The 15,852-nt window shown below is 40.0% G+C and overlaps 1 protein-coding gene across 1 annotated transcript in view; it reads right to left on the bottom strand.

Annotated features, from left to right (window-relative positions):
• Positions 1-1,415: 1,415 nt before the first annotated feature.
• The window catches only part of slc24a4b (solute carrier family 24 member 4b), a 32,122-nt gene continuing 17,685 nt past the window's right edge, over positions 1,416-15,852 (bottom strand). Inside the window, 16 exon segments of the mRNA XM_018661708.2 lie at positions 1,416-1,529; positions 1,531-1,656; positions 2,751-2,816; positions 2,956-3,068; positions 3,773-3,887; positions 4,034-4,200; positions 5,348-5,489; positions 5,753-5,922; positions 9,215-9,366; positions 11,576-11,629; positions 11,802-11,827; positions 11,933-12,007; positions 12,348-12,451; positions 12,575-12,659; positions 12,748-12,822; positions 15,408-15,484. Of these exon segments, the coding sequence (XP_018517224.1) occupies positions 1,506-1,529; positions 1,531-1,656; positions 2,751-2,816; positions 2,956-3,068; positions 3,773-3,887; positions 4,034-4,200; positions 5,348-5,489; positions 5,753-5,922; positions 9,215-9,366; positions 11,576-11,629; positions 11,802-11,827; positions 11,933-12,007; positions 12,348-12,451; positions 12,575-12,659; positions 12,748-12,822; positions 15,408-15,484 (1,571 nt within the window). The 3' untranslated portion in view covers positions 1,416-1,505.

Raw genomic sequence — 15,852 nt, 5'->3', positions numbered from 1 at the left:
GCACTAGTTGATTCAGAATGAGAGGATGGCTGTTAAAGTGCAATATCTACATGTAACTCAAAATCAAGAGACCATCACCATCGCCACCTCTTGGAGTTGTCCATTTCCGAGTTTCCCTGATAACCGACATCTGTGGTTGGCACCCCTGCCCTGAGTAGAGGGACTGCAGTACCCCCTACTGGCCAAACGGTGTTATAGCAGACAGTGTTGACAACTGCCTGGTTTCTTTGCATTTTTTTTTAAAAACAACTGCCTCCTTGTCGACGCTGTCAAAATGTGAGCAAGTCACCTGATGATGACAAAAATCAGATGCATCCCAAAAATCTGGAGCCTTTTTTTCTGAAGTTGTGCAGAGGGAAAAGTGAAACGACCCATCACTGAATGAAAATAGCGCTGGAGTGGAGTCGCCACCGCCAGCCTGAATACCCCTCTGAGTGGTCAAATCTCCTTACAGCACAAAGCAAGAAAAGCGTTTTTCCATGTGCAATTTGTTTCAGTGAAAAACAGGCAATGTCCTCTATTTGCAATAAGCTCTCCTCTGTATTTCGTACTAGACAAAACCTTGTTTTGAAAAAATAAATACAAAAAAAACAAACAAAAAAAGTGTTTACAAGTTTACATTGTGCAGTGCTGCTTATGCATAACACCCTCACAGTCAACTGATCTGGACTGTGACTTATTTCGACACAAAGTGTCCTGATAATGTCTTTTTTTTTTTTTTTTAAGAAAACAAAGCAGATTTGATCAAGCAGACGAGGGCTGAGAAGAATTGCACAGGGTGACTTGAAGCGCTAACAGTATCTGCTCCCTGATGCCAAAGGCCATGCCAGGGGGGGAGTCAGGTCCAGGCTGGAGGAGGGGAGCTGCCAAGGACAAGGTCCTCCTCCGGGGGGTGGGGTGTACTTTTTTTTTCTTTGGGTGCTGGGGTCAGTTGGTGAATCTTTTAGGAATGACTTTAAGGAGACTTATCTCTACATGGGTGGGGTTTTGGTTAGAATCAGGGTTTGTGGTAGGAGTTTTTGTATCTTCTTCACAGACTCTGGTTTGGTTTGTGGAAAGGCTTTGAAAATGGTGTGTGGGAATCTACAATGTGAACAATGAAAACACACACCAACAATCAACAGGGGCACTTATGATTCTGGAGGTCCCCAACATCTAAAGGCATGCTAGATGGGTAGAAAGTTAACAGGCTCACAGAGGAACTAAAGACTTTACTCCAGTAACAGGCAATGCCCGGAATAATGGGCATTATGGACCGGCACTGTGTGACAAGAGGGCAACTTAGAGACAAAGAATGGAGTCCACTATTACAGTGTACTGCCTCTTGAGGAAATTAGATTCATATTTGGGACTGAAAGGATTACAAAGGAGAGCGTAGGGGAGGGAAAAAAGAGTCTGCAGATAGGTCCAGTATTATTGAAGGGGGAAAAAAAAAGAAAAAAAAAAGAGTTTGGGGTTGCTATGGGAGCACTGAGGTTTTGGTATCCGAGACATGCTGCTGTGCTCTAGTCCTCTATGCACATGGGCAAGGTTGACGAAGGTGAAGACGTTGTACTCGATCATTATGGAGAAGCAGAGGAAAACAGCGTACAGGACCAGGACGTATGCACCCAGCTTCACGTCCAGCCTCCACTTATTCAGGTGGATCCCCAGAACCTGCGCACGCACGCACACACACACACACACATCAGAGTGAGCTTCTGTAAGGAGCTAGTATTTTACAAATGAAATCTTAATTGGAGGTGGGTTGAGTTGAAACAAGTGATGAAATGTACCAAAACACAAGAACCCCCCCCAAGGAGTCTTTGAAAAGATGTCTCAGTACCACGCAGCTTAATGATGATGTGTCTCAACCCTATTGTATAAAGTGCCTTTAGATAATGTATGTTGTGTTTTGGCGCAACACAAGTAAAACTGAACTGGATGAATCCAAAAGCCAGTAGGCCAGTTGTTATTTTATAGCAGTGAGTCCATCTTTCTATTCATAAAGCAGGTACTCTCTTCCTGCTCATGCTAATGCTGCACTTGTTTATCGCTACAGAATATGCTGTAAATCAGGAGTGGGAAATATGTCATTACTGGCTTTCATCTGCTTGATACGCTGTGGTAGAAAAAAACACTGACCCATGCATGTTTGTTTGGCTGCTTTATGACGTCCTGAAACTCAACCACACAATCTGGCTAATTGAAACTCCTGCACCACTTGATTAAAAACACTTCATCCTATAAACAAAAAGATAGAACCCCAAACTAAGTGGGGTTTTCAAAATTTGTTTACCACTTGCTGTGTGGGGACCGATGTTTATTCGATGTCACATTGTGAAGGGATAGTTCAAGAAAATGTTTGTGACTCTCTGACTTGAGCTCTAAATCGTAATTAAGAGTAATTTTGGGTTTATTTTCTCTTTTCTCTCCCACATACCAGTTTATTACAGAAGGCAGAATGTTATTCTGTTTATTCCTAAAAGAAAAGTGCATTATTTGCAGCGTACCAGAGGATTTTTAAACACGTTTACAATACAGAATTTTTACATTTTTATGAACCAATTACATAACCTGCTTCAGTCACTGTTGCATAACAGTGCAGCAGTCAGTGATGAGAGGATCCAAACAGGGATGTTATTTATTTATATACAAGTATTGTGGATTTAAACTTTAAATATATAAAATAGATTACAGTAGTAAACCAGGTTGTCTTCTAGATAGTGGTCAACACCAGCGTAGCATAAACATCATTAACTATTGCTCACCGTGAGGGCCACAGAGCCCAGCAGAAGCACCACAGAGTACACCAGCCCCCGGCTGTTAATCATCACCTGCAACACACACAGGACAAAGATGAGAAATTCATCTGCAGCCATTTAATCTCATTACTCGCTGTGATATACAAGGATACACTGGATTTTGTTGTCACTAATAAGGTCTGAGCTGCTGCAAAGCAAACTAGCTCCTTACCTCTGATCCATAGCTTACACACATGGTCTGTATCGCCCAGGGAACGCCCAGTCCCACCAGAATATCAAACACGTTACTGCCAATTGTGTTGGACACTGCCATGTCTCCCAGACCTGGAGCAATGCAAAGAGCAAATGAAGTAGGATATGCAGTTTGTCTTCTAGACAAACCACTTTATTTCTGAGTGAGGATTAAGATTTAGCTGTTCTGTACATTCTGATATTCACAAGGGCCCTAACCATATTCAGCTGGGACGATAGTGATGCAGGGCTGCACCATAATGTCTATAAACAGCTCTGCACTACTTTCTTTTGTCCCTGTGCTTTGTAGTAGTTTGTAGGAGTGCTGGATACATTTCTGTATGTATGTTGGACTAGATTTGTAAATCCTAACAAAGAGCACCTTTGCATATCTGGATGTCTGTAAATTTTAGCAATTATAGCTAAAATGCAGCCATGCATGTTAACTCCATCTGCATGTAATTATCCATCTGCACTACAATGTGCACTTATGATACATTTCTCTGCTTCTTCCATCCATCCGCTTAAAAAAATGAACATCCCAGAAAGCACTCACCTCAAACTACCTCAAACTATCCACACAAACACTGTATCTACACTTGTAGTATTTGTTTATTTTAATGATTGAGCAAACTAGCCATCAGGGATTGTAAAAGTATAACAATTATTAAAAAATGAGAATGTTCTGGTGGACTAAATGCACACCATGTAACTGCAACATCGACACCTGGCTCTCTACTGCATAATAAACCATGATTGAAAAGGGATCAAAAAATGTTTCAGGGGGAAAGGCACACCTTGCCGAGCCACGATGAGACTGGCTATGCAGTCTGGGACACTGGTGCCTGCTGCCAGGAAAGTGATGCCCATGATGACATCAGGGATTCCCAGAGTATAGCCAATAATGGTCACCTGAGAGAAATAAACACAAGTGTCAGGGCTCAAAAATAGTATTATCTGTTTACATGAGAAAAAGCATGTCAGATTCATACACCAGCAAAAATAGTAGTCTGATTATTTTTCTGACAATCAAAAGCACAAACAGCCATTATACTCACCATCCAGACCATGAAGTAGGAGAAGACCGCGATCCAGACAGTGGACAGGATGAAGGAAAGCATGAAGTATTTCTCCCAGCGAGGCTTGGCGCAGTTTGGGACAGTTAAGTACAGCAACAGAAGCAGAGGCCATGAGAGCAGCCACTTCACCTTGCTGCCGATACCCCCTGCAGCAGAAATACACATGAGCACAAGAGAAAAAGTCTTTGGTTCACAAGTACCTAACAGGTGTCACTGTCAAATTCATTTTGACTTTAATAATTACAATTTTAAGCATGGTTAATATCACCTGTAGCTTCCTTGTGACTGTTCAGACCACATTCCCCTTATATTTTTTCCACTTATAAATATTGAATAAAGTTTATCCTCAGTGATTATGAGGAGAATCTTTGCTCACGTCACTCTCAAGCAGGCATATTTACCTGTTTCTATTCTATGTGCCAACATCATATACAGATATTATCTGTATCTGTTATCCATTTTTACAGTATACTTTGACAGCTGTAACATATCTTTCTTTTTTCTGTAATTATTTTCTGTACTGTTGGTTTTTGTTAAACCGGGACAAACTGTGTTCCAAAAAAAAAAAAAAGGTCACACAGAAAATACAGCTGTTTGTGTCCTAGCTATGCTTCCATTTGCTTTTACTTCCTCTTTGGCTTTAGTGAAAAGGATAAACGTGCCCCTCCATCTGTCATTTACCACAAACACAGAGTTTTTTGGGGGGTTTTTTGGGAAAAGCTTTTATATTAACAGTGTCTTCTTCTTGTTTTGTGGCACAAGACTTTAACAGTACATAGCACCTCGAAAACACCAAAAACATTACCCTCCTCCCCCTCAACTTTCCTTTAATGCCTTTTTGCCTAATACAATGCAACAACACTCCCGCCCACTTAGCTGAATTGGTCTGTTTCATGCTAAATCAGATTAATCAGATTCAGATTCTTTTCACATCGGCAGCCACTGACTGATAAAAGGGCAGCCCCGCTCAGAGCTGTCAAAGAGGATGATCATTAGTCAGTATAGATGAATCCACTGACTAATTTGAGTGAGGACATCAATAACTATCGAAGCGGAAAGAAATTCTTAAGCACATCAAGCAGAGAAGTCCGACTAAAAAAACTCCTTTCAATACTAACAAGTATAAGCAATACTGGAGGATGTAAAATGGATTTATAAACCTCTCTGAAATGTCAAAGATGTGAAGATGCTTTATAATTATGTTATTCCTGTATCTTTTCCCCCCCTCTAAAGTATCCCATCCATGTATGCCAAATTACACACATTCATCATGTAAATACATGAATCACCCACTTGGAATATGAAACGGTGAGATGGTGTCGTTTTCCTCCGCCTCGGTGGGTTTGTCCTCTGGCACGTTCCCGTTCTCGATTTCAACCTTCCCGTCAATCACTTGTGTCTCCACGCCATTGGCAGCTTGGACCAACTTCTGGCGCTTTCAGAAAAAAGAAACTAAGTCAAAGAGCACTTGAGCAGACGCGCTGCTCCTTTGATTGCTGTGCTACTGCCATAATTATTACTGGAATTGTGTTTTTGCATTAATGAAAATAATAAATAAACTATCATCTGTTATTGGTTTATAAAAACTTTGAAACTAAACCAAATACAAAGCTATAAACACTTGTATGCACTCAAAATAAACTCTGTATTGCAGTAGCAGCTAAATTTACTTATTAGAGGAACAACGGCCTGCTGTACCTCTGTTATGATGAGGCGACTGGCCATGCGCAGACGGGTCTTGGGTCCAAAATGGCTGGTGACCATGACGCGGAGGCCAGCCTCTGGAAACCTGAACTTTGAAGGGCTGGCATTTATGATCTCGTCCACCATCACCACCGAGCCACGGCTGTAAGCCTTGGTGGGCTTGACTGAGGGGTGGAAGGGCATGATACAAATATAAATAATAAATGTAATGAATGAATGAACTATACACCAATCTACCAGATTATCACACATGCACAGAGCTGTATTGTCATTCATTTCTGTCCATTTTATTTATGCCATTCAAGTGTGTGTACTTGAGACCTTCCTGACTGTGAAGTGCTTTGTGGTTTTCAAATTGAAACACAAATAAAGTTTCATTATAAGTCAGTTATATCCCACTGGAAGATAGAGATAGTCATCAAAGAGTGTCATTTTCTACTCTCTAGTGCCAGTTTCCTGGGCCAAGTTACTAAAGAATATTAACAGATGCTGAAGCACAGCCATTTTGTCACTATGTCAGAGTTAAAGCTGCAATGGGCAAGTTTTTAAAATCTCAATATATTCCTATCACCCTAAATCACAACACGGGCTGGATGTGGACAGTTCAATACCCACACAAATCAAAGCTTAAGAGCAAGAATGTCCCCTAAACAACTGCATGAATGTCTTGTTAAGACAGGTCGGGGTGTTTTCCAAAGCTCTGGAAATCACTCACTTTCTCGCCACTCCTTCATCTCTTCCTCTGCAACCTAGCAATTTATGCTCGTGCCTTTATGTTGCTTGTTGCCTCAACAGGCATGATGGAAGGGATTCTTGTTTGATTGTGGACACACAAGTACCATCTCTCCCTATGTAGGTTTGGACCATTTTAATTTCAGTATCTCAAAGTTAGATACATTTAAGAGTTTGTAACATGTCATCACTATCATCAAAAATATAAACATTGCTATGATGCATTTTTAAAATAATCCAAGTAAGATGTTTGCTATACATAGTATAGTGATGTGAGCACATGTTAAGACTACATAAACCTGTCTATATTAGTAGAGTATAGACTGGGTACATATATAAATATGAAGGTGAAGGACAGATCTGCAGAAAATCCTTGCTTGGCTTGACTTGAAAAGGCCTCTTTTGAACTTGAGCAAATTCAGACACGATGGGACCACTTAATCAAAAAAACCCATCTACTTTTAATGGAGTGGCAGATTAAAAGTCCCAAATGCTTCCTTCTTTCCCCCACTTTACTCTATGCCCATGTCATGGTGGAAAAGGAGGAGTGTAAAACCTTTGAGATTCATCCCCAGGACTCAGCAGTGTTGAACCTTTTGCCCCCTCTAATCCCTTCCAGTAAAAAAAAAAAATCATCACACACCAGTTGGGTGGGTTAAAATGAGGGCGTTGTGCGCAGTTCACATGATTTCTGGGTGCTCAACTTCAAATAGCTCTCCCAAATTGCCTGGTGGAGCTTTGAAGTTTGCCTACCAGTTGTGAATATTTATGGGAAAACTGAGATTGATTTCAAAATCTGTGACACTGATGTTGTAACCTCTGGCATCTTTGACCTGACAATCTCAAAGATCTTGTGCAGGTGGTTGACACATTAAACGCACAGACACTACCCCTCAGACAGTTTGTGTTCTGACAATAATACATATCTTAAAAAGGTTTTATTGGCATGCTACTGCTCTTTGCTTACAATTAACTATAAGATGCAGTGTATGGGGAATAAAAAAGTTCTACAGTACACTTATTAGTTTAACTCAGCCTTAATTTGACTTATTATGCATGCAAGAATGCACATAAATTAACTGTGTAAACAGAGCCGGCATAAACATTTCCTCTTGTGAAATTCATTACCACTTCAGGAGTGAGTGGGTCTACGCCCCAGAGACCAGCAGAGGAAAAGTAAGCAGAAAGAATTGGCACACAGCAGCACAACACTGTTGACAATAAGCAAGAATAAGTTTAGTAAGGCTAAACAGACAGGCATGTTAACACTAAAGCAGCCAAAGTGGGAAGGGTTAAACCTTTCAGAAGGGTTAAATGTCACTGAGTAGAAGTTTTTGAAAGGTAAAAAGGAAGGAAAGGAAGAAGTGGAGAACTGTGGTTACAAGGAAATCTCACCCTAATGCGACTTTGACAATGCTATTCAGAAAAGGCTGAAGAAAGCCAAGACAACAAAGTCCCTTGACATTAAACTGCAGTACCGAAGGAAGATTAAAGAATATCTTCATTATGCTTTTCCCATTTTAAACAAGAACATTTCATTTTGTGCCCCCTGTATGCTCAGATAAGCTTCAGTTGCTTATCACCCAGAAAAGGTTTTAGCAGGCAGAGAATTAATGGAGGAATACATATAACTTAGAGGGGGAAAAAAATAATTTATCAAACCATGTCTTCAGGTAGTGCAGTTCACAGAGGTCAGAAGAATGAAATTGTCTTAGGAAAATTTAGCAATTTATTTAAAAAGGGAATAGCTTGATATTTGTAGGAAAGGTCTTCATTTGCTTTCTTGCTGACAGTTAAGATCATATTCATTCTCATGTGAGACAAGACAGAGCCAGCAACCTGTTGGCTTAGCATACTGTACCATAGGAAGAAGTGCTATTATGTGCCGGTCTATTTCTTGGGCTGGCTCTGTTAGCTCTGGACAATGACAATGTGGGAGAGTATCTATGCTCCCTAGTACAATATTCTGTTAACGGACATTAACACTCCTATTTTGTTTGACCTGTTTTACTGGTTTAAAGTCAAAATATTTTAGAAACATTATCGCTTTTTTTATTGGAACATGGCTTCAGAACAGTTATATAAACACAGCAACCCTAACCCTTTGATAAGTTCCCTCAAGTGTTGGCCTATTATATTGAAAAACATGCAGCACAGAGATGTACAGGGAACAGAGAAAGCCCATGTCATGTTAAGCAAATAGAGAGCTGGGGAACATGTTTTTCAGGTAGCCATTATGTCCCATATAGAACTGGAGAACATAGGACCTGCTAACATAGGAATGACTTCCAACAAAGCTAGTGTAGCTATTCCCCCCCAATTTCTAGTCTTTAATTTGAAACTAAACTAACTGGCTGCTGGCTGTATTTTAATTTTTAGCAGGCAGTGAGTGCAGAGAGTGGCATCAATCTTCTCATCTAACTGTCAGCCAGGAAACAAATTAGCATATTTTCCAAAAATGATGAACTGCTGCTTTGAGTATTTTCGGCAGAATACAGTATGAGCTGAAGCAGTTCTAGTTAGTTCAGCAGAAAAGAGCAAAGGTTAAAGCCACAGGCCCTTTAGAAGGAGGAAGAACCTACAGTCTTCCAGAAAAATGAGGTCAAATCATCTAAATTCATTCCATTTCATAGCTCAGGAACCTCAATCTTATTTCAATATACATCTGACTCATTTCCTGGCAGAGAATACTCTTGGTCACACAGCCTGTCTGATTAACCTTACCTGCTGAGAGTAAAGGCGATGACGGGTCGTCATCCCAAACATAGTCATAACTAGTATTACCGTCCTCCATCTCACTGCTGGCTGCAGCGTTACCATTGGCCACGTTCTTCTTCGACTTCCCCATGAAAAATTTCTGCATGCTGGAGTTGAATCTACAACAGATGGAAGATAATCCCTAAATTAGAGATGCTGAGATAGTTCAGCTGAGAGTCCAAAAAGGGAAAAAAAACAAACAAGATAGGACATTCAGTGTCAAGATTCACATTTGCAAATAGGGTTTAGAGTATAAGCCTCGGATAAAAGGCTTCAGCTCATTTGAAATATAGTATGTATTAATTAGCCAAAAATAAAGTGTTTACACTCCATACATCTATAAAATGTATTTACAGTAAAAGTGGCCTACTTTGTAAAACAGGCATCAGCATTATACTAAACAAAAAATGGCTGAAATATGCTGTTTTTGCTCTGGAACAGGGAAGGAAGAGAAAAACAGACACACACAGCGAGGCCAATCAGAAGGCTTTCATCAGCCTCACGGGCCTTGAATAAGACCATTTGAGTGCATTACATAAAAATGGATCAAAAATACTCAACTGAGTGCTGCTGCCTTTGAACATAATGTGCGCGGAGGTAAAACTGGAAACATCAGAAGAGCTGTACTCAGAGGTTCACCATTAGAGGCCAACGTTAAAAACTAAAAATGTGTGTTCAGTGCACGATTTGCAAGACATGATTCACTGCTATAATTTTAATTCCACATCATTTTACTTAATGTTACGTTTTTTTCATTCTGTGAATTGATGGTTTAAGGACAGAGTTTGTTTCATTTTGTATAGATAATAATCTATGGAGGCCAAAACTGGCAAAAAGTAAAATATTATCAGATGAGTCAATAATGTAACAGATTACATCAATAAATAATAGTTACTGTATTAAAACTGAGTGTAAAAACAAATAAAGGTTTTTAATTTTCCTTCAATCTCCAATCAACAGAAAAAGCTAGTTAGCTTAACTCAAAACAATCCTTTTCAGCTAGCTATTTAGCTAAAGCTAATTTTTGTCATGAAAACACACCAGCCAGTGCACATACAAATACATCTACAAAATGTTTAAGATGACATAGAAAAGATTAAGATAATGTCATAAAGACAGAAACATGTTCTGTTTTGTAAAATACATTTTACCAGGTTTGGGCTCATGTATTCTTGACTGTTGAAATTCACAGTATTAAGACATTTTTGTAGTTAAATTGATGTTTTTTGCTGTCACATTTTCCCTGTTTGTTTTACATTTGGCAGCATGCGTGCCATTTGCTAGGAAGAAAAAATATCACAGCCAAGCCCCTGGAAGGTCACCTCAGAGCAGCAATTGGGCTATATAAAACCCTCTCTGCTCCATTTTGACTGGAACAGCCCAAAATGGTTAGCGGATATTTTGGGAGAGGGGAGACATATGACAGCATATCCTACAGTAAGCACTTCTTTCCTCCAAATGAGAAAGGAGAGGAGTGATCCGGTTAAGCCTGTGCTCTTAGCCACTGCAGAGGGAGAAAGATTAAACTCTTATGGCAGGGAGAGAGCAGACTGCTGCTGCTGAGTGTAACACAGATTACCAGCTGGACAGAGACAGCGGCACAGGACGATGTGGTTGGCATTATGCAGTTTGGACTGTAAGGACACAAATATGGTGTAACAGATGAGTCTGTATTTGCTCAAACAAGCTGAATGTGGACAGATGTTGTAAAGAACACAGAGGGCGAGGAGTTCTCAGATTGTAACCCAAGATTGTGATGAGATGATACATACACCTTTCAGTTAACCATACAGAAACTATCCTAATCATTTAACAATTACCACAGCGAAAGAAAAACTGTATTACTTAAATATGATAAATTCATGTATGATTCATGGGACTACAGCTTTGTTACATTTGAATAATAAGGTTAATTATCAGTTGAAGTGAAACCATGGACCACTGAATATTATCAACTGGAAGATGCTATATAGATATATATATACAAATGATCTCATTTTGATTTCTGGTATAGTTGTCAAACGAATAGGTAACATTTTATACAACAAACATAAAAGTAACTGAATGAAATGCATTGTTCAGTAGAGGAGCAACATTTTTCACCTGAGGTGCTCCTAAGTTGAGTCTGATGCCAACATCTGGGCAGGCGACATGAATGAGACACTCCCCTGCAGCTTCTCCTCTGAGTGTGCATTGGTTAGACTCAGCAACTCATAGGTGTCAATGTGTAAACATCTCTCCCCAAGCACACACTCAGCTTTTTATGGTGACATGTTATTCAACTTGCCTAGTGAAACCAAAACCATTTTAAGAATATGCAGAACTCACTTCATGACGAGGATGTATCCAGCGTACATGACCACCAGCACCAAACTCTCCCACCTGATACACAGAAAAATGTAGGATGAGGATTAAAAAGACAACAAATTCAGGTTCCTTCAAAGAAATAAATAGAGGACCCAAGATCTTTTATCTTATATGAATATTTCCAGGTTTTCTAGTTGGCTACTACAACCATTATTTAGTAGTATCACTAAGAGGAGAAGTAACTTACCAAACAATCTTCTCATCGTAGATGAACTGAAAATGAAGGGAAACATCTCTCTTAGATCAGATGACACAACATTCTTGGCTGGTGTCTATTAATAAATGCATGTGGAGCAACTTGTAAATTGTCCAACTTACTGCAATCAAAGCCACAACAGCCAGGATGTAGTAGAAGGAATCCCTGAAAACAGCCCACCAAGTCAGCATCACCACCTATGAGTTCACAGGGAAAAGTGCAGAGTCATATTTGAGATTTTTTTTAACTTAGAATTTTATGGAGTATTATGATTAATACATATTATCACTTAATATGTAAACTGGGCTTGACTGTAAGAGAGTACAATCTGTTTATGTCTCCAGAGTTTAGTTCTCAATTTCCACTAAAACCAGTTCTGAGAAAACTAACTGAAGCAGATGGCTTTGTTTCCCCTCAGCAAAAAACTTCTGCCACACATGTGCTGCTCTGCAGTCTATAAATAAACAGAATGATGCAGCCGCAGCAGTAAGTCACTCTCTCTCACTCACACACAAACACACACAAACACACACACACCTGTCCAGCAAAGATCCCGCAAACACCAATGATACAAAGGATGTTGAAGACCGCTGAGCCGACGATGGTCCCAACCCCCACATCACCGTGAGTGATGAAGACACCTGTACACAGGGAGGCAGCCAATCAGAATCAAGGGTGACACCAACCATCTGGGAATTTCTATGTGCATGCATACACTGTGTATATATATGTTTATGGGTGCCCGTGTGCATGTGTGCAGTTACCAATGATGGATGCAAAAAGCTCTGGTGCAGAACTGCCAGCTGCCATGAAGGTGGCTCCGGCAACATCTTCACTCAGATCAAGTTTCTGCAGAAATGAAGCAAAGAGTGGTGGATGATGCAGACAAACCAGCACTGTGTTACCCCAACACCGAAGAACTACACAGTCCAATTACCTCACAGATCTTCTCCAGCGATGTCACAAAGTACTCATCGCATGTTATAGCGAGGGCCAGAAACATGTAGAGCGCCTGCAGACAGAATCAGGAGAGTTCAGTTTGAAGTGTGTGCGTGACAAAGGCAAAACAGAAGTGAGGGTAAGCGTGTGTGTGTGACTGCATGTAATGATGAATTCTTAATCAGTTAAAATTAGCTGAGTTAATGGAGCCTTGGCAGAGCAAAGATATTCCCCTGCTAAAGGGCGGGTGAAGGGGAGTCTCAGAGCACCCAGTTAAAATTGAACCTGCATTAAATTCTAATGTCAGATCAGTGTTGAGCAGTTTTTCCCTTTACAATGGGAAAAATCTACAGGATCTGCATATCCCTGCTGCCATGTGAGAGAGAGTGTGTGTGTGTGGTTAGGGGTGGGGAGGGGAGGAGGGGGGAGCCTATTTCAGTAGCTGAGGGGAGATCTATAAATTATAGATCAGCTGTGACATCATCATGGCCTGGCAGCTCTGGCAGGTGTGCTCTGCTCTATGCTATCCACAGGGGGCAGTGCAGGACTGCAGTATGATCAGACCCTCCCTACATACACACAGATTTTATCCTTCTCCTCTCAGTATTGGAGCCAAGACAATATTAAATCATATTTCAGCATGATACAGTGATACAGTATACAGGACTGTGGCTCCAATCTCAGTTTCGGTCATATTTGAAAGAAAACTCTGCGTATTTTGCTCATGAAAATTTCTGTGTGTCACTTAGGGGAGAGTTTTGTAACCTTACACAGGTGATCATAAATACAGTGTTGTTTCATATTTAGAAATTCATTTACTTTTATATTTTAGCTCAGCAACTTTAAAGTTGACCACTTCTAAAGGATAGATTTACAATTTTCCTAATTTATCTTAAAGCAATAGTTGGTGCTAAAGTAATATTGAAAAAGGTTTTATTTGTTGTTAATCATCCCTCCTGGTTTTATTTGTTGTTAATCATCCCTCCTGTTTACATTGGCCAATAAGAGACCCCTTCTTAATCCAATGTAAAAAACAAAATGTATTCAACATTTTATCTTTTTACTTCAAAACTGCCTCTTTTCTTTACCCTGTGCAGCATTTCCTTGCTGAGCAGCAGCAGAGGCATAGTAACCAAAAAGTGAGTGCGAGAATTCTTTTATTAAAAAGACTGTGACTATGTGACCGACTATCCTTTAATCCAACAAAATAATACATTATTAAAAGCTTCTGCGTTTCTCTCCCAGAATCCAGTTCCTAGCAGTGTAGAGAGAGCTATTTCATGTTGGAGAAATAAAATTTCTTTTCTAGTCAAAGTTGTCTGAGCCGTGCAAGGAGTGCGTTGTTGGACTCATGACCTCAGCATTTCTATAATCCTGGCTACGGCCTTGGATGGGCTCAATAAAAAAAAGAAGTAAAAAAAACTTGAAGCCAGTGAAATCCAGCATGAAGAGTTTATTCACAGGTGATTTAAAGTGCTCAATAGCTCTATGGGAACCCACAGGTGACTTTTGTAGTTATGTCAAAGACAGCAGAGCTTAACAAGACTAAACGTAGACAATGTTTATTCATATGAAGAAACACCTCAAACCCATTAAAAAAAACATTTGCTCGTCTTTAATCCTGACCTGGGCCTGTATTTATCCACATCTCAGCACCATTCTCATGAACCATGCAAACATTTCGACTGAGACTAAAAATACTCCAATTTCAGACTAGCACCGCCATATTTATGAAGCTTTCTACATTCACCCAAGGAGTTGAAGCTGTCCTTTGAGAGACATCATCATTTTATGACACTCTGAGCCATAAAATGTAATTAATGGCTTCTTGGAGTTCCTCTGTTGTTACAATGTGCATCCAGGACATTCAAAAGAGCACAAGACCGATCAGCAGTGTTACACAAATTACATTTCATCTCAGCTTACGCCAGCTGTGATATTTAGCCTGTGAGCCCTTTTGTTTAGGATAATACCATTAAACGTGACTATACCCTGAAAGATAGTGATGATAGAACAGCAATTTAAAAGGATACTTTGTAACCTTGACATTTTTCTGCCCTCGCAATTATCAGTCACATGACTATCAGTCCAACTGCCAAGATTGAGTTTTTTTTTTTTAATGGGAAAAAAATCCCCTGGACGAGAATGTAAAATAAAAATACTTAAATTCCCTAATTGTTCAGAGACAACTACAAGTATTTAATTTCTTTTTTTTTTTTTTTTTTGCAGTCTTGCTTTGTGTTTCTCTCACTTTGCACTTGACCTGTACTGTATGTTTATGTATGTATTTAATGGTGTTCTTACTACTCCCCGGTTATGAACAAACATTGGAAGTGGACACTAAGTATTGTGGAGGATGCATTATCAGTGTCATATGCTACTGACCCGTTTCATTTTTGTTTTGCAAAATAAAACATTTAAAAACAAAAGCTCAAAAATGTGTTTTTCACTTGTCATTCTTTCCTCATGACCTATCTGAGTAAATGCTGATCTGTACCTGAGTGACATAAATGCAGGATACCCATTTTCACAAAAATGGGTGCATGTTGGTTTTAGTCCACTGAATCTTAAAAATCTGGCTGGGCTAGCAGTGTTGATCAGGGACCAAGGGGTAAGGGTGATGCAAGTGCAGCCTCTGAAAAATAAAAGTCCTCTTACCGCCACAATGTGCAGCATAATGGCCCCACTCTTTCGTTCATCGTTGGTGAAAAAGTCATCGGGGAACTCGTGTATTGCTGGGGAGAGAGGAAATGTCACGGTCACCACACATCAGCAGCATGACAGTGAGGCACATGTCCCCGCCCCACCCTGAGAGGACTACGTGACTTCATCATGGATGCTGGTCTCCGAGGAACAGGCTAGGGATGCCCTGTTGGTTCAGCGGGCTTAGTCTCAATTTATTTGGTTGTGGCACCTATGAGAGTTAATCCCTCTCTTCTGTCTGTTTCTGATGGATTATCTAACACAGCAAAAACATCTTGTATACCTGAAAACAGGGCACCACAGCCAGAAAGGGTCAAATGCAAATTAAACATCTGCCTGTGATCATCATCCCAAAAAAAGCTGGAAACTCAGACATCATCAAGGGCTTTGAATTTTCAAA

Source organism: Lates calcarifer, linkage group LG7_1, assembly GCF_001640805.2.
Source record: "Lates calcarifer isolate ASB-BC8 linkage group LG7_1, TLL_Latcal_v3, whole genome shotgun sequence".
Taxonomy (NCBI): Eukaryota; Metazoa; Chordata; class Actinopteri; family Centropomidae; genus Lates; species Lates calcarifer.
The sequence above is the reverse complement of the archived record's forward strand: the minus strand, read 5'-3'. Positions and strand labels throughout refer to the sequence as shown.